At 45.0% G+C, this 21,471-nt stretch overlaps 2 protein-coding genes and 1 long non-coding RNA gene across 10 annotated transcripts in view; 1 reads left to right on the forward strand and 2 right to left on the reverse strand.

Moving 5' to 3' along the window:
• Positions 1-291: 291 nt before the first annotated feature.
• Positions 292-2,723, forward strand: LOC114674016 (uncharacterized). Its single transcript, XR_003724944.2, has 2 exons — positions 292-432; positions 969-2,723. It is a non-coding gene; the product is annotated as an uncharacterized LOC114674016 (long non-coding RNA).
• Positions 929-5,900, reverse strand: FAM187B (family with sequence similarity 187 member B). 2 transcript variants are annotated; one of them, XM_077976317.1, is made up of 3 exons: positions 5,611-5,900; positions 4,160-5,130; positions 929-1,341 (listed from the first exon to the last, which is right to left on the reverse strand). In XM_077976317.1, exons 2-3 carry the CDS (start codon positions 4,879-4,881, stop codon positions 954-956), a joined length of 1,110 nt encoding a protein of 369 aa, XP_077832443.1. In that variant the 5' UTR covers positions 4,882-5,130; positions 5,611-5,900; the 3' UTR covers positions 929-953. The 2 variants fall into 2 exon arrangements, with proteins under 2 accessions (XP_077832443.1, NP_001180926.1); NM_001193997.2 differs by lacking the exon at positions 5,611-5,900 and having other exon boundaries at positions 4,160-4,930.
• A 772-nt stretch (positions 5,901-6,672) lies between these two features.
• LOC144337408 (protein FAM187B-like) overlaps positions 6,673-21,471 on the reverse strand; it is a 36,307-nt gene continuing 21,508 nt past the window's right edge. For 4 of the 7 annotated variants that reach the window (XM_077982220.1, XM_077982216.1, XM_077982218.1 and 1 more), the window contains exons 2-3: positions 11,501-11,601; positions 6,673-9,420 (exon numbers count right to left, since the gene is read on the reverse strand). In XM_077982220.1, the coding sequence (XP_077838346.1) occupies positions 8,692-9,183 (492 nt within the window). In that variant the 5' untranslated portion in view covers positions 9,184-9,420; positions 11,501-11,601 and the 3' untranslated portion in view covers positions 6,673-8,691. Of the gene's footprint in view, positions 9,421-11,500; positions 11,602-14,019; positions 14,153-21,471 lie in introns of all 7 variants that reach the window. The other 3 variants (XM_077982217.1, XM_077982222.1, XM_077982221.1) reach the window with 2 other exon arrangements.

A 21,471-nucleotide genomic window follows, 5' to 3' on the forward strand; every position in this document is an offset into this window, starting at 1 on the left:
ATGATTATCATTATTATTGTCTACCTCTGGTTCCCAGGGAAGCCTCTTTAGTCCTCAGGGAACGCTCCCTCATTCTGCAGGAATCTTTGAACATCTGGGCACCACATGAAGCCTTAAGTGTTTTGGCAACAGTGTCTGGTACATGAGGGGTGAATCCAGCCCTGTCCTGGGGGCAGAGGTTCTGTTCTGGGAGAGTTTCATCTCTGTCCAGTCATGGCTTCACTGCACTATCAGGGCAATGAATTTTAATGGCATGAATTATTGTCCACTCTTGCACTCTGCTGAACACTGTGTGATTTCTGGGAACAGCCAGGCCTGGTGATTCTTGCAGGTCAGCTGAGCCAGACCTGGCGCCTTGTACCAGCAGAAGGGCCTGTCTCCCCTTCCAAGGACCTGAGGGGCTTCGCTCCACTGCAAGAGCCTGGAAAAGTGGTGCGTATCTGGTACTGCCTCTGACTTGGGGAGTGGTGGCTGGGCCTGAAGGCCTGGGCACAGTAGGGAGGGCGGGCAAGGGATGGGCAGGGAAAGACAGCAGGGCCCAGTGAGATCTGGGGAGCCTAGGGATGCCCTGCTCATATTCCCCATCTTGTTAGGGGAATGGGGTGAGTGAGGAGGCTATGAGTTACTACCCTTGGGGAGACACCCAAAGAATGGCCTCGTTCCATCTTTCCCTCCTTCTGAAGAACACAGGGCTTGGGCCAGGCAATCTGGTTTGAACTAGAATCCCCAGCCTCAGTTTCCTCATCTGTGGAATGGAAATTACTAATGAGTTAACAGAGCAGGACCTGACACAGGGAAGAGCCCGGTCACCCTGGGCTATGGCCGCAGGTCTGTCCTGGTTCATGCAACTCAGAGCAGCGTGTGGGTGGGCACGGGGGCGGGAGCGACGGAAGGGGAGGCTGTGGCTAAGAGGGAACCGGAGGCTGGGTCCACTTGTGCATCGGGGGTTCGCTTTATTTCACCATCAGCACCTGTTTGCTTCTCTTGCCCGGGGAAGGGCGGATGAACTTGAGCAGCGCCCCCAGCAGGACCAGGACGGTGCCGACAAGCAGCACCAGCTTCAACCCCTTGAGCACGGAGTCCGCTCTGCCCGGCAGGGCCTTCCTTGCCTCCCGCCACTGGGCATCGTTCTCTCTCCACTGAGCCTCCAGCGTCTCCGGACTGGTGGCGGGGTTGAACTGGGCCACGAGCTCCTGCTGCACGAAGCACTTGTAGATGGCCGGCTGGAAGACCTGCAGCTGCCTGCCGCCGGTGGAGGGGTCCAGGAAGGTGGTGAAGTCCCGGCCGGAGAGCTGACTCTCCCACGTCAGGGGGGTGTCGTTGGCATGCCAGTAGACGGGCCTGCGAGGAGGACAAGGTCAGGTGCAGGGCCCAGGGAGAAAGGAGGGACCGACGTCTGAAGGGAGGTGGAAACAGTGGCCCCCTTCTCCCTGAGGAACAAAAAATAAAGCACCGCTCCGCCCCCCTCCTTGCCACTCCCCACGGAGCACTGTGCAGCCGTCGACAGTGGGGTGGGGGCTCCCAGGGCTCCACCCCTTACTGGCCCCATCCCTTACTGGCTCCACCCCTTACTGGCCCCATCCCTTACTGGCTCCACCCCTTACTGGCCCCATCCCTTACTGGCTCCACCCCTTACTGGCCCCACCCCTTACTGGCCTCACCCCTTACTGGCTGGGTGACCTGGGCAAATGCCTCAAGCTCTTTGAACTTCCATTTCCTCATCTAAAAATAAGAGTCTAGACTGGGCTTGGTGGCTCACACCTGTAATCCCAGCACTTTTGGAGGCAAAGGCAAGGAGGATGGCTTGAGCCCAGGAGTTCAGGACCAATCTGGACAACAAAGCAAGAACCCATGTCTGCAAAAATTTAAAAAATTAGCTGGACACGGTGGCATGCGCCTGTGGTCCCAGCTGCTCAGGAGGGTGAGGTGGGAGGATCACTTGAGCCCAAGAGGTTGAGGCTGCAGTGAGCCAGTCACAGCACTGCACTCCAGCCTGGGTGACAGAGCAAGACCCTGTCCCAAAAAAGAAAACGACAAACCAAAAAAATGGAGAGTAATGATTGTACCTCATAAGGTTATTTGGAGGAGTTAGCAAGGGCACTCCTTTAATGATTTGTCCACCTGCCTTTGCCTGTCTGGTCTCATCTCCTTCACCCTCCCCTTCACTCACTCTGCTCAGCCACGCTGCTCTCCTAGATGTTCCTCTGATATGCTGGGCACAGCCTCCGCCCTGGTTGTTCCCTCTGTCCCCAGAGTTCCCTCACCTCCTTTCAGTCTGGGCTGAAATGGCAGCTTCTCAGAGGAACCTTCCCTGACCCCACCACTTTACACTTTTAACTTCCCCTATTCCCAGCATTCTTCCCTGCTCCGTCACCATCTGAAATACAATAGGTCAGGCACAGTGGCTCAGGTTTGTAACCCCTCCCTTTGGGAGGCTGAGGTGGGAGGATCACTTGAATCCAGGAGTTTGGGCCCAGCCTGGGCAACAGAGTGAGACCTCATCTCTACAAAACTTAAAAACTTAGCCGAGCATAGTGGTGCATGCCTGTAGTCCCAGCTACTGTGGAGGCTGAGATGGGAGAATCACCTGAGCCTGGGGAATTGAGGCTGCAGTGAGCCGTGATCGCGCCACTGCACTCCAGCCAGGGTGACAGAGCAAGACCCTGTCTCTAATAATAATAAAAACAACAACAATAATAAAACTATGTATTTATGCACCACAAGGGCAGGAATCTCTGTTGGTTGTGTTCTTCACTGTTTCACAGGTCCCTAGAATGGAGCTTGGCATATAAATGTGCAGTGAACACGTGTTTAGTGGAGAATGAATCAGGCACTGACATACCCAGCGTGGTGGAAGAACAGAGAGGATACTCCACAGACAATATCATAAAAGCTTGCGTTCCCAGCTAGGTACATTGTGGAACTTCTTATTGGATGCTGTGGCAGGCACTTTACAGTCTTTAGTATCCTTAACACATCACAATGACCCCGTGTGGCCGGGGGCTGGCAAGACCTCTGCACTGAGTTGGACAGCGGCCCCCCAAAACACATGTCCTTCCCAGAACCTCAGAATGTAACCTTATTTGGAAATTGGATCATTGCAGATATAATCAGTTGAGATGAGAGCATGTTGGAATAGGGTGGGCCCTCAATCCAATCTGAGCGGCGTCCTTTTAAGAAAAGGAGAAGAGAAACAGGGACACAGGCACCCAGGAAGAATGCCAAGTGATGATGGAGGCGGGCATTGGAGAGAAGCAGCCACAAGCCAGAGAAGACCGGGATCTCTGACTGCGTCCAGAAGCTACAAAAAGGGAGGATTCTGCCCAGCTCAGAGGGACTGAGAGGGAGTGTGGTTCTACTGACACCTTGGTTTCAGACTTACAGCCTCCAGAAGGGTGAGACAATGAATTTCTGGGTTGTTTTTGTTTTTTTGCATTTGTTTTTTGAGTCAGAGTTGTCTCCCACTGTTGCCCAGGCTGGAGTGCAGTGGTGTGATCTCGGCTCACTGCAACCTCCGGGTTCAAGTGATTCTCCTGCCTCAGCCTATCAAGTAGCTGGGATTACAGGCATGTGCCACCATACCTGGCTAATTTTTGTATTTCTAGTAGAGACGGGGTTTCACCATGTTGGCCAGGCTGGTCTCGAACTCCTGACCTCAGGTGATCCACCCGCCTCGGCCTTCCAAAGTGCTGGGATTACAGGCATGTGCCACTGCGCCCAGCCTGCATTTCTTATTAAGGGGCAGGTGGATTGGGGGAGAGGAGGGGAAGGGGGTATTTTCCAGGGACTCCTGGCAGGAAGCAAGATGAGTGTGAATTCTGGGAGGCAGGCCCTGATGGGAAGCCCCGGGGGGAACAGCCTCTCCTCCAGGGTCTCGATGACCTTCCCAGATGAGGCAGGGGCCTGTTGGAGTCCCTAAGCTTCCTGGGCTTCCCCCGTCACAGCCCCATCTGTCTGCCTGTGCTTTTCCCATTCCAATTCGCACCACCCTGGGCTGTGTCCCCCTTGGACTGTTTAAGACCAGGGCCTGGCACTGTCCTGATGACCACTATGGGGCTGACCTGCATAGAACGCCCCCTCGTCCCTCTGCACAAATTACCACCAAGGATCCCCAGACCGGAAGAACCTGGCTTGGGGCCAGAGGCAGGGATTCCATCACCTGTACATGGATCCTAAGGGACAGTCGAGCCACACAAATTCTGTCTCCTCATCGAGCCTGAAGTTGTCAAAAATGACGTAATCTACCCTTAACTGTGTGTTATTGGTGCACCGGACGTGGCAGGCTTCCACCTGCAGCTCAGGCCGCAAGCGGCTAGACCACACCAGCATCTCTCCCAGATAGAGCCAGCAGGGCATGGCTTCCTTCAGAGGCTCCTCAATGTAGCAGTACCCCAGGCGTTTACGCTCGCCCGGCTCCTTACAGCGGTTGCAGTCCTGCCAGGGCTCCCACCGGGTAAAAATGAGCTCTTTGCTGCCCAGAGGCAGGGTCTCGTTCTGCAGGGGCCTCTGACCCAGGTCCTTGTGTGTTACATGCAGGGTGGAGATGTCCTGGAAGTCAATTTCATACTGCACCACTTGGCGGCCATTCTTATTCCAGCAGTGGTAGAGGCCCGTCTGGGAGGGCGATGGATCTTTAATGAGAAGGCTGCCCTCGGGCATTATTTCCATGTTGGAAATATTGGTGAGGCTGGCGAGCCTGCCCTTCTTGCCTTGTGTGAATAAGTAGTACCAGTGTGCCCCCGAGGAGTTGCAATACAGGAGAATGTCATTGCCGGAGAGTAGGGCCTGTTGGCACTGCTTACCACTGGGGCAGCTGATGGAAAAGTAGAACCCTAGCGCCGGGGCAGCAAAGTTGAGCAGCAGCCACAGCATGGGTGGCATGGTGGATTGGGGCTGGGGCAGTGGGCCGGTGCCACCCTGAACATTGTGAGGTCACCCATGAACTCTGGCCTCAGCCCTGGGCAGTGGGATGAACTGCAGCCACCACATGGGTGTGTGAGGTCACCATCTCCTTTTGTTTTATGACAAGCTGACAACACTATTTTTTCTTTTTTTTTTAGACAAGGACTCACTCTTTTACCCAGGCTGGAAGGCAGCGCTGCAATCACAGCTCACTACAGCCTCACACTCCTGTAATCAAGCAATCCTCTCACCTCAGCCTCCTGAGTAGCTGAGACTACAGGTGCATGCTAACCATGCCCGGCTAGTTTAAAATTTTTTCTGTAGAGACGGGGTCTTGTTATGTTGCCCAGGCTGGTCTCGAACTCCTGGCCTCAAGTCATCCTTCCACCTTGGCCCCGCAAAGTGCTGGGATTTCAGGCGTGAGCCACTGTGCCCCGCCAACCATATTTAATTTCTATTCCAAGCCCTCCATTTTGCTGGGAAAGGAGCAAACTTAATTTGTCTATTCAGAATTTTCTCTACTACCTGCCCCCCTTCCTTTCCCAGGGGTGAGACTACATTCCCAGGGATGGAACAAGAGCATGAACGTGTCACATGTGAACACTCAACACATACTTCCTGAACTCTTACTATGTTCTGGGCACACTTCTTAGCACTGGGGATAAAGCAGTAAACAAATCCTCTCTGGGTCTGGGCTTGGTGGCTCACGCCTGTAATCCCAGCACTTTGGGAGGCTGAGGTAGGCGGATCATCTGAGGTCAGGAGTTCAAGACCAGCCTGGCCAACATGGTGAAACCCCGTCTTTACTAAATAGCTGGGCATGGTGGTGGGCACCTGTAATCCCAGTTACTCGGGAGGCTGAGGCAGGAGAATCGCTTGAACCTGGGAGACGGAGATGCAGTAAGCCAAGATCGCACCACTGCACTCTGGCCTAGGTGACAAGAGTGAAACTCCGTCTCAAAAAAATAAAAAAAATTAAAAAAAAATTCTCTCTGGTTACTGTTCTGACCTCCTGCACCTCTCCCCCTACTCCCTACCCTCCAACCACACTGGCCTCCCACTGTTTCCTTGAATCTGTCAGGCAGGCAGAGGGGCTCTTGCCCCAGAACCATTGCACGTGCTGGTCCCCATCTCTTCCCTCAGCCATCTGCGTGACTCAATACATCTTCAACAAATATTTTTCTCAGTTGCTCCCTTTCCTTCCATTCCATTTTCTAAACCCCTTCTCAGAGGGTGGCTCACACGTGTAATGCCAGCACTTGCCAGCACTTTGGGTGGCCAAGATGAGAGGATCACTTGAGGTCAGGAATTCGAGACCAGCCTGGCCAACACGGTGAAGCCCCATGTCTACTAAAAATACAAAAAAATTAGCCGGGCATGGTGGTGGGCACCTGTAATCCCAGCTACTCGGGTGGCCGAGGCAGGAGAACAGCTTGAACCCAGGAGGCAGAGGTTGCAGTGAGTGCAGATTGCGCCACTGCACTCCAGCCTGGGTGACAGAGACCCTGCCTCAAATAAATAAATAAATAAATAAATAAATAAATAAATAAAATTCATCTTCCAAACTTTTCCCAAAATAGAAAAAGATGGAACATTTCTATGAGACTTGCATCACCATATACCAAAACTTTATAAGGACATTACAAAAAAGAAAAATCTCAGGTCGATCTCTTTTGTAAACATAGACGCAATATCCCAAAGAAAATATTAGCAAATTGATTCCAGTGATTTTCTTTACATAAGGATAAATATAAAGACCAAACTGGGTTATTTCAGGAAGGCAAATTTGGGTTTATATTTGAACATCAATGAATGTAATTCACCACATTAACAGAATAAGGGAGAAAAACCATGTTATTATCTCAGTAGATACAGAAAAAGCATCTGATAAAACTCAACATTCATTTATGGCTCAAAACTTTTGGCAAACTAGGAAAAGAAATTTTCTAAGAGGATAAAATGTTTCTACTAAAAACCTAGGGCAGGCTGGGCGCGGTAGCTCACAACTGTCATCCCAGCACTTTGGGAGGCCGAGGTGGGTGGATCACCTGAGGTCAGGAGTTTGAGACCAGTTAGGGTAACATGGTGAAACCACATCTCTGCTAAAAATATGAAAATTAGCCGGGTGTGATGGCTGGTGCCTGTAGTCCCAGCTACTAGGGAGGCTGAGGCAGGAGAATCATTTGAACCCGGGAGGTGAACGTTGCAGTGAGCTGAGATTACGCCATTGCGCTCCAGCCTGGGCAACAGAGTGAGACCCTGTCTCAAAAAAACAAAAAACAAACCAACAAACAAAAACACCTCGGGCTAAATTATGCTTCATAGTAAAATACTGAGAATAACACAAGTATTTCTGCCATCAGCTTTTCCATTCAGCATTTTACTGGAGGTAAGATACAAGCGAAAAATTAGATACAAGGTCATATATTAAATATGATTTATTTACCAGCAACAAAGAATTAAAAGATGAAATTTAAAAGATCAGTGTATGATAGGATGAAAAAATTAAATACCTAGGAATAAATATAATAAAAGATACATGAGTCCTCTACATTAATAACTTGACATTATTGGGAGAAATTAAAGAAAGACTAAATAAAGGAAGTATTTGCCACATTTCATGGATTAGAAGACTAAATATTGAATATATATTGATTCTCCCCAAATTTATCTTTATATTCAACAAAGTCCCAATGTAAAAAAAAAGAAGCTTTGGGGTGGAAACTACAAACTGATTCCAAAATTTGTATATAATGGGCCAAGAATAACCAAGACAATCTTGAAGAACAAAGTTGGGAAGCACTACTACATATCATGACTTACTGAAAGGTATAAAAAGACACTGTGGGCCGGGTGCAGTGGCTTGTGCTTGTAATCTCAGCACTTTGGGAGGCCAAGGAGGGCAGATCACTTGACGTTAGGGGTTTGAAACCAGCCTGGCCAACACAGTGAGATCCCTTCTCTACTAAAAATATAAAAATTAGCCAGGTGTGGTGGCGGGGTGCCTGCAATCCCAGCTACTTGGGAGGCTAAGGCAGGAGAACCGCTTGAATCTGGGAGATGGAGGTTGCAGTAAGCTGAGATTGTGCCATTGCAATGAAGTGCAATCTGCACTTCAGCCTGGGCAACAGAGGGAGACTCCTTCTCAAAAATAAACAAATAAATAAAAGAAAAAAAAAAAAAAAAAAAACCAAAGACACTGTGGCACTGGGGCAAGGATGGATAGATAAATTGTATCCACCGGGGTCTGATCAGGAGACAGAAACATCAGTGTCTACATTGGCATGAGCCCATGGGCCTGAGTAGTTTGGTCTCTAGATTCTACATTTGGCCTCCCCCTGAATATCAGAAGCCTGTGCAGACAAGAACTAGGTCATTGCTGTGTCCCTAACATCATCTGCCCAGGGCACACTCAGAGGAAACACCAGGGAATTCTTCCTGAATGCACATCTCAGCAAGCCAGTGAAGAGACCTTTTTCTGAGCAGAACCACCATGAAGGCTTATGGGCTGGGAGAAAGAGTCTGGTTTTCCGTTGGAAGGTAACCCCCAAGCCCAGGTGAGCACAGAAAACAAAGCCTGGGTGAGGGTCAAGGGCAGGGCTATGGCTCTGGTCCTGTCACCTGTAGATGGTGGCCCAGGGACAAGTTGAGCCACCTGTTGTTCGTCCACTTGCCGGGCTGGTAAATGTCAAAGATGAGGTATGGCTGGTGAATTTCCTTGGCCGGGTTGCAGGGTACGTGGCAGGCTTCCACCTGCAGTTCGGGCCGTGTGTGGCTGAATTGCATCTTCTAGTCTCTCAGATACAGCCGGCAGGGCACGGGTTTTTCCAGGGGCTCCTCAGTGTAGCAGTACCCCAGGTGTTTGCGCTCACCCGGTTCCCCGCCGCGGTTACAGTCCTGCCAGGGGTCCCAGCTGGTAAAGTTGAGTACCTTGCCATCCAGGATCAGGGTCTCATTCTGCAAGGACTTTTGGTCCAGGCTCTTGTGCGTAACATGAGGGTTGGTGACATCCTGGAAGTCGATCTTATATTGTACCATAAGCGTACCATCATTGCCCCGGCAGCGATAGAGGCCGGGCTGGGAGGGCTGAGGGTTGGTCAGTTGAAGGCTACCCCCAGGCAATTTCCTTATGTCAGGCATTGAATTAAGCAGAGAAGGATCTTTCCCAAGAATGGAAGAGAAGTACCAGAGTGCCATGGGATGGTCACACTTCGGGACAACATCACTGCCTGAGAGTAGGGCTCGCTGGCAGAGGTTCTTGTATGCACAGCTGATGAACATCTAGGCCCACAGAGCAGGGCAAGAAAGGCTAAGGCTAAGCAGCCAGAGGGTGTCCAGCATGGTGAACCAAGGCTGTAGAAGGAGGCTGGCCATTGTGAAGTCACTCACAAAACTCGAGGATCAGCCAAGGCAATGGAATGAACCTTGATCCACTGTGCTTCCAGGAGTATAGTTCAGTTTGTGTCATCAAATGGCTTGTCATAGGTTGCAGGGCCAAAGGTCAAATGTCCACATGAGCTAGGCAGGAAACAAAATGGGTGAGCTTAAATCAGAACAAACGAACTACAAAGGCAAATGATTGGCCCTCCACATACCCAATATATAACGACGGAATGGGACAAAATGACTTTATGACCATTAGAAAGTGGAAGAGGCAGGGCCCAGTGGTTCACACCTGCAATCCCAGCACTTTGGGAGGCCGAGGCGGGTGGATCACCTGAGGCCAGGAGTTCAAGACCAGCCTGACTAACCTGGTGAAACCCCGTCTAACCCTTTCTCTATTAAAAATACAAAAATTAGCCAGGTGTGGTGGTGCATGCCTATAGTCCCATATGCCTGAGAGGCTGAGGCAGGAGAATCTCTTGAACCCAGGAGGCAGAGGTTGCAGTGAGCTGAGATCACACCACTGCACTCCAGCCTGGATGACAGAGTGAGACTCTGTCTAAAAAAAAAAAAAAAAAAAAAAAAGAGAGAGAGAGAAAGAAGAAAGAGAGAGAGAGAGAGAGAGAGAGAGAGAGAGAAGACACACAGAAATCACTGCTCTGTACCACTTCTGAAATCCAGTGGGAAAACATTACAAGGACCCCCTATCTTGTAGACGGGAAAGATTCCTTAACTAGCACCGAAGCAGCTCCTTGGTGTGTGTGGGGAGGGTAGAGGGATTCCCAAATGATTGTTCTCTGTGGCTCATGTCTCACTCTCCAGGGAAATATCTCCTTTTCTCATAGTCTCCTTGGCTACATCTGAAGATGTGCCCTCCTCGAGACATCAGCAGTTTACTCAGCCTGCTTTCTATCTCCCAAAGTTTGGGACCTACAGTTCTTATAAGCCTCCAGTCAACTAAATATGTAAACAAACAAACAAAGACACACACACAGTCGTAGTTCTGTTCAAGATGTTCTCAAGCTGGGCACGGTGGCTCACGCCTATAATCTCAGCACTTTGGGAGGCCAAGGTGGGAGGATTGCTTGAAGCCAGGAGTTCGAGACCAGCCTGGGAAACATTGTGAAACCCTGTCTCTCCTAAAAAATACCAAAATTAACCAGGCGTGGTGGTGGGCTCCTGTAATCCCAGCTACATAGCAGGCTGAAGCAGGAGAATTGCTTGAACCCGGGAGATGGAGGTTGCAGTGAGCCAAGATCATACCACTGCACTCCAGCCTGGGCGACGGGACAAGACTCTGTCTAAAAAAAAAAAAAAAAAAGATATTCTTATCCTCTCTCTCTCTTTTCAGGTACCTGAAACTCTATCAAGCATCCTTGGAGAGCTATATCCTTTATCTCTCTTTCACTGAGGAATTTGTCCACCAAAAGCATTTTCTGGTAGTGTCTTAATTCACTCAGAGATTCTTTAAACAATGGGTAATAATTATTTACCTAGGCATATACTCTTGATTTTATCCCTGTCAAAAGCTGAGTTCTAATTGGACTTTGTCTCTCAAAGGCCTTCTCAATTTTTAGCTAACTTTGGCCAATATCTACTGCTAATATCTTATATTCCAGCTGCTTCCTTGAAAGCTACAAGTCCATAAAATGCACTATTTGCCTTCCAGAGTATCTCAGGCGACACCTTCCATCCTTCAGGTTTCAAATAAGTGTCTTTGTCCCAAATGTATCTAAGCCAATGCTGTCTTTTTCTTTTTTAATTACCTCAGTACCTTACTCCTGATACTATTTTGGTATCAATCTAGATAAGTTATTTGCTACTATAATAAACTTCTGGTCAGGTGCGGTGGCTCACGCCTGTAATCTCAGCACTTTGGGAGGCTGAGGAGGGCAGATCACCTGAGGTCAGGAGTTTGAGACCAACGTGGCCAACCCTATCTCTACTAAAAATAAAAAAAATGACAAAACCCTGTCTCTACTAAAAATACAAAAATTAGCCAGGTGTGGTGGCACGCACCTGAAGTCCCAGCTGCTTGGGAGGCTGAGGCAGGATCACTTGAACCCGGGAGGCAGAGGTTGCAGTAAGCTGAAATGGTGCCACTGCACTCCAGCCTGGGTGACAGAGCAAGACTCCATCTCAAAACAAAAAAACAAAAACAAAAAAAACTCCCCCAAATCTCAATAACATAAAACAAGAAAGGTTTACTTCTTACTCATTGTGCATCGGTACTGGAATCACTCAGGAATCCAGGGTGATGGAGCAACTGCCATCTCAAACATCTTCAGTTTCTTCCAAGGAGGAGGAAAGAGCTCTCTGTAAGATTTCGGGTCTACATTAAATGCTTTGCCCTTAAGTAACACATGTCATGTCACTTGCTCACAAACCATTGGCCAGAAACAGCTACATGGCACCACCAATCTACCAAAAGAAATGGAACTCTAGCCAGGCGCGGTGGCTCACGCCTGTAATCCCAGCACTTTGGGAGGCCGAGGTGGGCGGATCACGAGGTCAGGAGATCGAGACCATCCTGGCTAACACGGTGAAACCCCGTCTCTACTAAAGATACAAAAAAATTAGCCGAGCGTGGCAGCAGGCGCCTGTAGTCCCAGCTGTTGGGGAGGCTGAGGCAGCAGAATGACATGAACCTGGGAGGCGGAGCTTGCTGTGAGCCGAGATCGCACCACTGCACTCCAGCCTGGGCGACAGAGCGAGACTGTGCCTCAAAAAAAAAAAAAAAAAAAAAAAGAAAAAAAAGAAATGGAACTCTACTATTTCCAGGAATCTCTTGGCAAATGGCAGTAATGATTTCCATGGCTAATGTCTATTACAAGGAATTTTTCCTCTCGTATTATCCTTTATATCACAGAGTTAAAACCATTTCCAAAATCCTCACATCAGCTCTGCCCTGAAGTTCTATTGGCCAGGATCGGGGCCCATGCCCAGGTCTAAACCAATCCCTGAAAATAAATGAAGTTTACATCGTTGGCTTAAACCACTTAGAATTTGTTCCCTAGGACTGGGTAAGGTCAGCTTTTTCTTAGCAGAAAAGCCGCTGAAGACTCAAACAAAATCAGGGTTTTGTATGCAGGAGAGCTGTAGAAAAGAATGCTGACCTGGTGTAGCCAACCATGTCTTCCACAGCAGTGACCGATAGGACAATATTAGTTGTACCAGAATTGTGCTAGGCACTGTGTGAGCCACATGACCCCAGGCACGTTGCTGAGACTTTCCTTTTTTTTTGTTTTTTTGAGACAGAGTCTCACTGTCTAGCCCCCAGGCTGGAGTGTGATGATGCAATCTTGGTTCACTACAGCCTTTGCCTCCCAGATTCAAGCAATTCTCTTGCCTCAGCCTCTCAAGTAGGTGGGATTACAGGCATGAGCCACCACGCCCAGCTAATTTTTGTATTTTTAGTAGAGACGGGGTTTCACCATGTTGGACAGGCTGGTCTTGAACTCCTGACCGCAAGTGATCTGCCCATCTCGGCCTCCCAAAGTGCTGGGAATACAGATGTGAGCCACAGCACCCGGCCAGAACTACTGGAGACTGGTTAATTTATAAGGAAAAGAGGATTAATTGACTCACAGTTCTGCATGGCTGGGGAGGCCTCGGGAAACTTCCAGTCATGGTGCAAGGCGAAAGGGAAGCAGGCACCTTCACAAGGTGGCAGCAGAGAGACAGCGATGGGGGAACTGCCAGCTACTTTTAAAGCATCAGAGCTCATGAGAACTCCCTCACTGCATGGGAGAAACCACCCCCATAATCCAATTACCTTCCACTGCGTCCCTCCCTCCACCCGTGGGGATTACAATTCGAGATGAGATTTGGGCGGGGACACAAAACCAAACCATATCACTTATCCACCTTGCACCAGGCACCAAGGATCCAGGCTAAGTCCTTGACCTCTCGGAGCTTACATCCATCCTAGGGGATGTGTTAGTCAGGATAGGTTAAGTTATGCTGTGTAACAAAGGATTCTAAAATCTTAGTGGCTTAATAAAATTTTTTTTCATGTGAAGTATCCAAAGTTGGCTGGGGAGAGCTCTACTCCACAAAGTCCCTTCAGATACTGTGGCTAACAGAGGTGGTACCATCTGCAACATCATTAGTTGCTATGGCAGGATAAGGGAGTATAGCAAATCGTGAACTGGCAATTGAATGCTTTGGCCAGTGATATGGTTTGACTGTGTCCCCACCCAAATCTCATCTCATATTGTAGCTCTCATAATCCCCATGTGTCATGGGAGGGACCCAATGGGAGGTAATTGAATCATGAGAGCAGGTTTTTTCCATGCTATTCTCATGATAGCGAATAACTCTCACAAGATCTGATGGTTTTTTTTTTCTTTTCTTTTTCTTTCTTTCTTTTTTTTTTTTTTGAGGTGGAATCTCACTCTGTCGCCCAGACTGAAGTGCAGTGGCATGATCTCAGCTGATGGCAACCTCTGTCTCCCGGGTTCAAGCAGTTCTCATGCCTCAGCCTCCTGAGTAGCTGGAATGACAGATGTGCGCCACCATACCTGGCTAATTTTTGTATTTTTATTAGAGAGGAGGTTTCACCATGTTGGCCAGGCTGTTCTTAAGCTCCTGACCTCAAATGATCCACCCGCCTCAGCCTCCCAAAATGCTGGGATTACAGGCATGAGCCACTGTGCCTGGTGAGATCTGATAGTTTTATAAAGGGCAGTTCCCCTACACACGGTTGCTTGCCTGCCACCATGTAAGACATGCCTTTGCTCCTCCTTTGCCTTCTGCCATGATTGTGAGGCCTCCCCAGCCATGTGAAGCTCTGAGTCCATTAAACATCTTTTTCTTTAGAAATTACCCAGTGTCAGATACTTCTTCATAGTAGTATGGAAATAGACTAATACACAGATGGTAAACAAATAAATGACTAATAAAACATCAGGTCATGGTAAACGCTTTGAAGAAAAAAAGAAGGCACGAAGAGAGATTGGGGATGGAGACTATTAGGGGATGAATTGTGACCCCACAAGTTCATATGTTGAAACACTGACCGCCAATACCTCAGAATGTGACTGTACTGGGAAACAGGACTTTTAAAGAGGTAATTAAGTTAAAATAAGGTTGTTAGAGTGGGTTCTAATCCAATATGACTAGTGCCCTTAAAAGATGAGGAAATTAGAACGCAGGCAGAGGGATGACCAAGTGAGGACATAGTGAAAAGGGAACCATCTGCACACCAAGAAGAAAGGCCTCAGAATGAAACCAACCCTGCCAACACCTTGATTTTGGACTTCTAGCTTATAGAATTGTGAAAAAATAAATTTCCGTTGTTTAAACCACCCAGTCTCTGGTGTTTGTTATGGCAGCCCTAGCCAACTAATATAGAGACTATTTTATTTTTATTTATTCATTTATTTTTGAGACAGGGTCTCATTCTGTCACCCAGGCTGGAGTGCAGTGGTGTAATCATAGCTCACTGCAGCCCGAAACTCCTGGGTTCAAGTGATTCTTCTGTCTCAGCCTCCTAAGTAGCTAGGACTACAGGGACGTGCCACCATGCCTAGCTAATTTTTAAAATTTTTGGTAGAGATGGTAGACTGGATAAAGAAAATGTATACACCATGTAGAGGCTTGTCTTAAACTTATGACCTCAGACTATCCTCCTGTCTCGGCCTCCCAAAGTACTGGGATTACAGGCGTGGGACACCATGCCCAGCCTGTGGAGAGACAGGTAGGTGAGAAGAGAAGGCTTCTCTGAAGAAGTGACATTTGAGCAGACCTATATAAGATGGTCATGAAGATTCACACAGTGGCTCATGCCTGTGATCCCAGCACTTTGGGAGGCTGAGGCAGGTGGATCACCTGAGGTCAGGAGTTCGAGACCAGCCTGGCCAACATGGTGAAACCCCATCTCAACTACAAATACAAAAATTAGCCAGGTGTGGTAGTACACACCTATAATCCTAGCTACTCAGGAGGCTGAGGCAGGAGAATTGCTTCAACCTGGGAGGTGGAGGTTGTAGTGAGCTGAGATTGTGCCACTGCACTCTAGCCTGGGTGACAGAGTGAGACACTGTCTCAAAACACAAACAAACAAAAAAACATTCCAGAGAAAGCGAGGTCTGAACTAAGCACACTCCACATGAAAAGGCCTTGAGGTGGGAACAGGTTTGCTATGTGAATACCCATCAGCTAAAGACAATCAGGCATGCACCTATGAACAAAGTTAGGTTTTTTGACTTGCTGCAGTGAGGGCAGATGTACACCACGGGGAACGGTGTGGTGTCTCAGGAAGAAGGTGTCAGAGAAGACTAACAGAATTTGGGCTGTGTTGTATGATTTTGGGAAGGATTCAAAGAAGTGGGGATTTGTTTTGGGTTGGGTGCTATCAAAAAGTGTAACCAATTCTTTTTTAAAAAACTTTTTATTTTAAGTTCAGGGGTATGTGTGCAGGTTTCTTATAGAGGTAAATTTACATCATGGGGGTTTGTTGTACAGATTATTTCATCACCCAGGTATTAAGCCTAGTACCCATGAGCTATTTTTCCTGATCCTCTCCCTCCTCCCACACTCCACCCTCTGATAGGCCCCAGTGTGTGTTGTTCCCCTTTATGTGTTCAGGTGTTCTTACCATTTAGATTCCACTTATAAAGGAGAACATGTGGTATTTGGTTTTCTGTTTCTGCATTAGTTTGCTAATGATAATGGCCTTCAGTTCCATTCATGTTCCTGCAAAGGACATGATCTCATTCTTTTTTATGGCTGCATAGTATTCCATAGTGTATATGTACCACATTTTTTTTATCCAGTCTATCATTGTTAGGCATTTAGGTTGATCTTACGTCTTTGCTATTGTGAATAGTGCTGTAATGAATATACGTGTGCATGTGTCTTTATGACAGAACAATTTATATTTCTTTCGGTGTATACCCAGTAATGGGATTGTTAGGTTGAATGGTAGTTCTGTTTTTAGGTCTGTGAGGAATTGCCACACTGTCTTACATGCTAATTCACACTCCCACCAACTGTGTACAAGCATTCCTTTTTCTCTGCAACCTCACCAGCATGTTGTTTTTTGACTTTTTAATAACAGCCATTCTGACTGGTGTGAGATGGTATCTCTTGGTGGTTTTGATTTGCGTTTCACTAATAATTAGTGATGTTGAGCTTTTTAATATGATTCTTGGCCAGATGTATATTTTCTTTTGAAAAGTGTTTGTTCATGTCCTTTGCCCACAACAAGTGTAACCAACTATATCTTTTCTAGAAGGTGAGAAGAATGGAGCAAAGCTAAAACTGCAATTGGTAAAGAAACAGCAGTCACTCAGATCAGCTGAGAGAAGGGGATGTTTGATATTTTATGGTTTGGACAGTGTTCCTGTTTTGTCTCTGTTCAGGCTTAATTACAGAGCAGTCTTGTTTCTGTCTAGATGCATCACAGTTACAGAGAGGCCTTTGTTGTTGTTGTTCTGTGAAAACTGTTCACTTTCAATAGGAGAACACCATGATCTAGCAGTGCATTCTAGACAAGCTGCTAGCAACACCAAGACCCAGTTGTTACTGTTAGGCCAGCTCCCAGCTATTAGAGGCTGCTTTTTCTTTTTTACATAGATGAGGAACTTCAGTGAAGTCTCTTCCAGCAATGAAAGACTGATCAAATGGCTTTCACTCTGTGAACCTCCGTTTCCTTATTTTCAAATGATTTTAATTGTACTGGCCACATAGGGCTCTTGTGTGGATTTGATGAGATGTTATTTATAAAGTATCAGCCAGTATTAGTACCTAGGGATGAGCAATATGGACTCATCCTCCAAATATCAGAGTTCTGTGTTGGGATTCTGGATTACTACTTCTGATCACAGCTGTGCAGACACATGGGGTGGGCCACGATTGGCTTAATCCCCACCAGCTGAACTGGCTTGCAGAAGGTATCAAGGGATAGCCACTGGATTTTCTCCCCTTTTGTTCCCTTTGGAAGGTGGACATTTAGGGATCAGGACATTCAAAAGCAACTGTGTATACAAGGGAATTTAAAAGGCACTGCACAAGCTCAGGGAAAGATGCAAATTCAGAAAAGACCTAAGATGATCATAAGCTTTCATTTTAGGTTGATCCTAGCACAGAGACCTCGTATAACAATAAACAAACAAACAAACAAACAAAAAACAAACAGGAAATCCTGGGGAACGGGGAAAATCTGATTTCCAGAGTTAGCACATTGTAAGATTCAAATGTCCATTTTCAACAAAAAAGTCACAAGACATACATACAAAGAAACAAGAGAGTATGGCCCATTCAAAGAAAAAATAAACAAACTATACGTGAGGAAGCCCAGGCAGTAGACTTACTAGACAAAGACATAAATAACTGTCTTAAAGATGCTCAAACAGCTAAAGGAGACATAGACAAAGACAGAAAAATGATGTATGAACAAAAGAAGAACATCAGTAAAAAGATAGAAAATGCAAAAAGGAACCAAAAGGAAAATTCTGGAGCTAAAAATACAATTACTGAAATAAAAAATTCATTGAAGGGGCTCAAAAACAGATTTGAGCAGGCAGAAGAAAAATCAGCAAACTTGATGATAGGACAATTTATTGAGTCTGAGGGACAGGAAGAAAAACAATTAAAGAAAACTGAACAGAGTCTAAAGGATCTGTGGGACACCACAGAGTAGAGCAACATACACATTACAGAAGGTCCAGAAGAAGAGAGAGAAAAAGAGGAAGAAAGAATTGTAATTTAAGAAATAAGGCTGAAAACTTTCCAAATTTGAAGACAGACATGAATCAACAAATCCAAAAACTCAACAAACTCCAAGTATGAAAAACCCAGTGATTCAAGCTGAGACACATTATAATCAAACTGTAAAAAGCCCAAGCCAAAGAAACAATCTTGAAAGCAGCAAGAGAGAAGCAACTTGTCCCATTCAAGAAATTCTCAATAAGATTATTGGCAGATTTATCATTGGAAACCCAGAGGCAGTGGGTTAATACGCTTGACATGCCAAAAGAAAAAAAAAAAACATACAACTATCAACCAAGAATTCTATAGCTACCAAATCTATCCTCCAACAATGAGGAAGAAGTTCAAACATTCCTGGATAAACAAAAGCTGAGGGAGTTCATTACCACTAGTCCTTCCCTACTAGAAATGCTAAGGGAAGTCCTTCAGGTTGAAATGAAAGAATACAGACAGTAATTTGAACATATGAAGAAAAAAATAAAAATCTCTGCTAAAGATAAATACATGAGCAATTATAAAAGCTACTGTTATCATAATTTGAGTTTGTAATTTCATTTTTTATTATCTACATGATATAAAATGCATGAAAACAATTATTAATCTTTGTTATTGGGAAAACAATGTATATAGGTGTGATTTGTGACACTGACAACAGAAAAGGAATGACAGAGGCCAGGTACAGTGGCTCATGCCTGTAATCCCAGCACTTTGGGAGGCAGAGGCAGGTGGATCACTTGATGTCAGGAATTGAAGAGCAGCCTGGCCAACATGGTAAAACCTCATCTCTACTAAAAATACAAAAATAAAAGTAGCCAGGCATGGTGGCAGACACCCGTAATCCCAGCTACTGGGGAGGCTGAGGCAGCAGAATCTCTTGAACCTGGGAGGCAGAGGCTGCAGTGAGCCAAGATTGCACCATTGCACTCCAGCCTGGGCGACAGAGTGAGGCTCCATCTCAAAAAAATTAAAAAAAAGAAAGAAAAAGGAAAAGGAGCAACAGAGCTATATAACAGCAGAGTTTTTATATGTATTACTGAAATTAAGCTGGTATAAATGCAAATTGGAGTATTATAATTTTAGGTTGTTATATATAATATAATCTCCTCTATGACCACGAAGTAAAAAGCTACAAAATATACACAATTGGAAATGAAAAGAGAATCAAAACATTTCACTACAAAAAAAATTAAACATAAAGGTAAACAGTAATGAAGAAAATGAGGGACAAAAAGCCCAAAGGCATATAGAAAACAAGTAGCAAAGTGGCAGTAATTTGGCTGAGAGTCATTTCTTTAAATCAAGATGGAGATTGCCAGAATGTATTTTTAAAAACATCACCCAACAATATGCTGTCTATAAAGGATTCGTGTTAGATCCAAAGACATAAATATGTTCAAAGCAAAAGAGATGGAAAAGGATATTCCATGCAAATAGTAGCCAAAAGATAGCTGGAATGTCTATGCAAATATCAGACAAAATTGACTTTACATCAAAACAATTTACAAGAGACAAGACAGACATTACAAATTAATAAGATATAACGTTATAAACATTTCTGCACCTAATAACAGACCTCAAAATATAAAGCAAAAATTGATAGACTTAAAGGAGAAATACACAGTTCTACCAAGACAGCTGGAGAGTTCAAAATCCCACTTTCGATAATGGATAGAACACACAGACAGAAAATAAGTAAAAATATAGTGGACTTGAATAACACAAAAACCAAATAGACCTAACAGACACATATGGAACACTCACCCGATTAAAAAAAAATCCAAGTGCACATGAGACATTCTCTATGATAGATGACATGTTAAGCCATAAGTTAAATCTCAGTAGATTTTAAAATAAATATAAAACGAACTATCTTCTTTGACCACAATAAGATACAGTTAGAAATCAATAGAAGGAAAAATGAAAATTCACAAATATGTGAAAATTAAACAACACTATCTTAATCAATAGGTCAAAGAAGAAATCACAAAGGAAATTAGAAAATACTTAGTGACAAGTGAGAAAGAAAAGAAAATATGCCAAAACTTATGAGATGCCCCAAAAACTGTGCTCAGAGGGAAAGTAATAGCTATTAATGTACATGTTAAAAAGAAGAACTATCTCAAATTAATAACCTGACTTACACCTTACGGAACTAGAAAAAGTAGAGCAAACAAAACCCAAAGCCAGCAGAAGAAAGGAAATAATAGAGACTAGAGCAGAAACTAATAGAGAAAGAGAACAGACAAAAAAATCTATAAAACCAAAAGTTGGTTTTTTGAAAAGATTAACAAAATTGGCAAACCTTTGGCGAGACTGATGAAGCACAAAAGAGAGAAGACGCAAATAACTAAAATTAGAAATGAAAGTGGCAATACCACTAATTTTAAACCACCTAGCAAAGAAAAATCTTAAACCAGATGGCTTCACGAGTTAGCTCAACCAAACATTTAAAGAAGAATTCACACAAATCATTTTCAAACTTCCAAAAAATTGAAGAGAAGGAAACACTTTCTAATTCATTCTATGCAGCCAGTATTACCATAATACCAAAGTCAAATAAAAAAAATCACAAGAAAATTAGACTAAAACCCCTATGAATATAGATACAAATATCCTCAAAAAAAATTAGCAAATCAAATCCATTAGCATATTAAAAGGATTACTCACCATATCCAAGTATGATTTATGCAGGAATGCAAGGGTGGTTCAACACAAGAAAATCAATCAATGTAATACATCACATTATTAGAATGAAGGTAAAAAACACACATATGATCATCTGAATTAATACAGAAAAGGTACTTGACAAAATTCAACACACCTTCATGATTAAAAAAAAAAAAACAAAACAGAAAACTAATCCTACAGGGAAAATTCCTCAATGTGATAAATGATATTTATGAAAAACTCACAGCTAACATCATACTCAATGGTGAAAGATTGAAAGCTTTCCCCCTAAGATCAGGAATAAGACAAAGATGCTCACTTTCACCATGGCTATTGAACACTATACTGGAAGTTCCACCCAGAGCTATCAGACAGAAAAAGGAAATAAAAGGCATCCAAATTGGAAAGAAAGCAGTAAAACTATCTCTATTCAGAGATGACATGATCCATATATAGAAAATCCAAAAGAATTCACAAGACAGTTACTACAGTTAAACCAATTGCAGGGTACAAGATCAACACACAAAAATAATTTGTGGTTCTACGCACCAGCACTGAACAATCTGAAGAGGAAATTGAGAAAACAATTCCATTTACAACAGCATCTAAAACAATTAAATACTTAGGAATAAATCTAACCAAGAAGGGGAAAGACTTGTACACTGAAAATTACAAAAGATTGCTAAAATAAATTAACAAATATCAAAATAAATTAACAAATATCTAAAGAAATGGCAAGATGTGTTCATGGATAGAAAGACTTAACGTTAAGATGTCAATACTACTCAAAACAATCTACAGATT

This window comes from Macaca mulatta, chromosome 19, assembly GCF_049350105.2.
Source record: "Macaca mulatta isolate MMU2019108-1 chromosome 19, T2T-MMU8v2.0, whole genome shotgun sequence".
NCBI lineage: Eukaryota > Metazoa > Chordata > Mammalia > Primates > Cercopithecidae > Macaca > Macaca mulatta.

Coding starts and splice junctions, on each gene's coding strand:
- FAM187B (XM_077976317.1), bottom strand. CDS start 4,881: ATGCCACCCATGCTGTGGCTGCTGCTCAACTTTGCTGCCCCGGCGCTA. Junction 1,342..4,159: donor CCCTTAGGATCCATGTACAG/GTGATGGAATCC, acceptor TCCTCCTCGCAG/GCCCGTCTACTGGCATGCCA.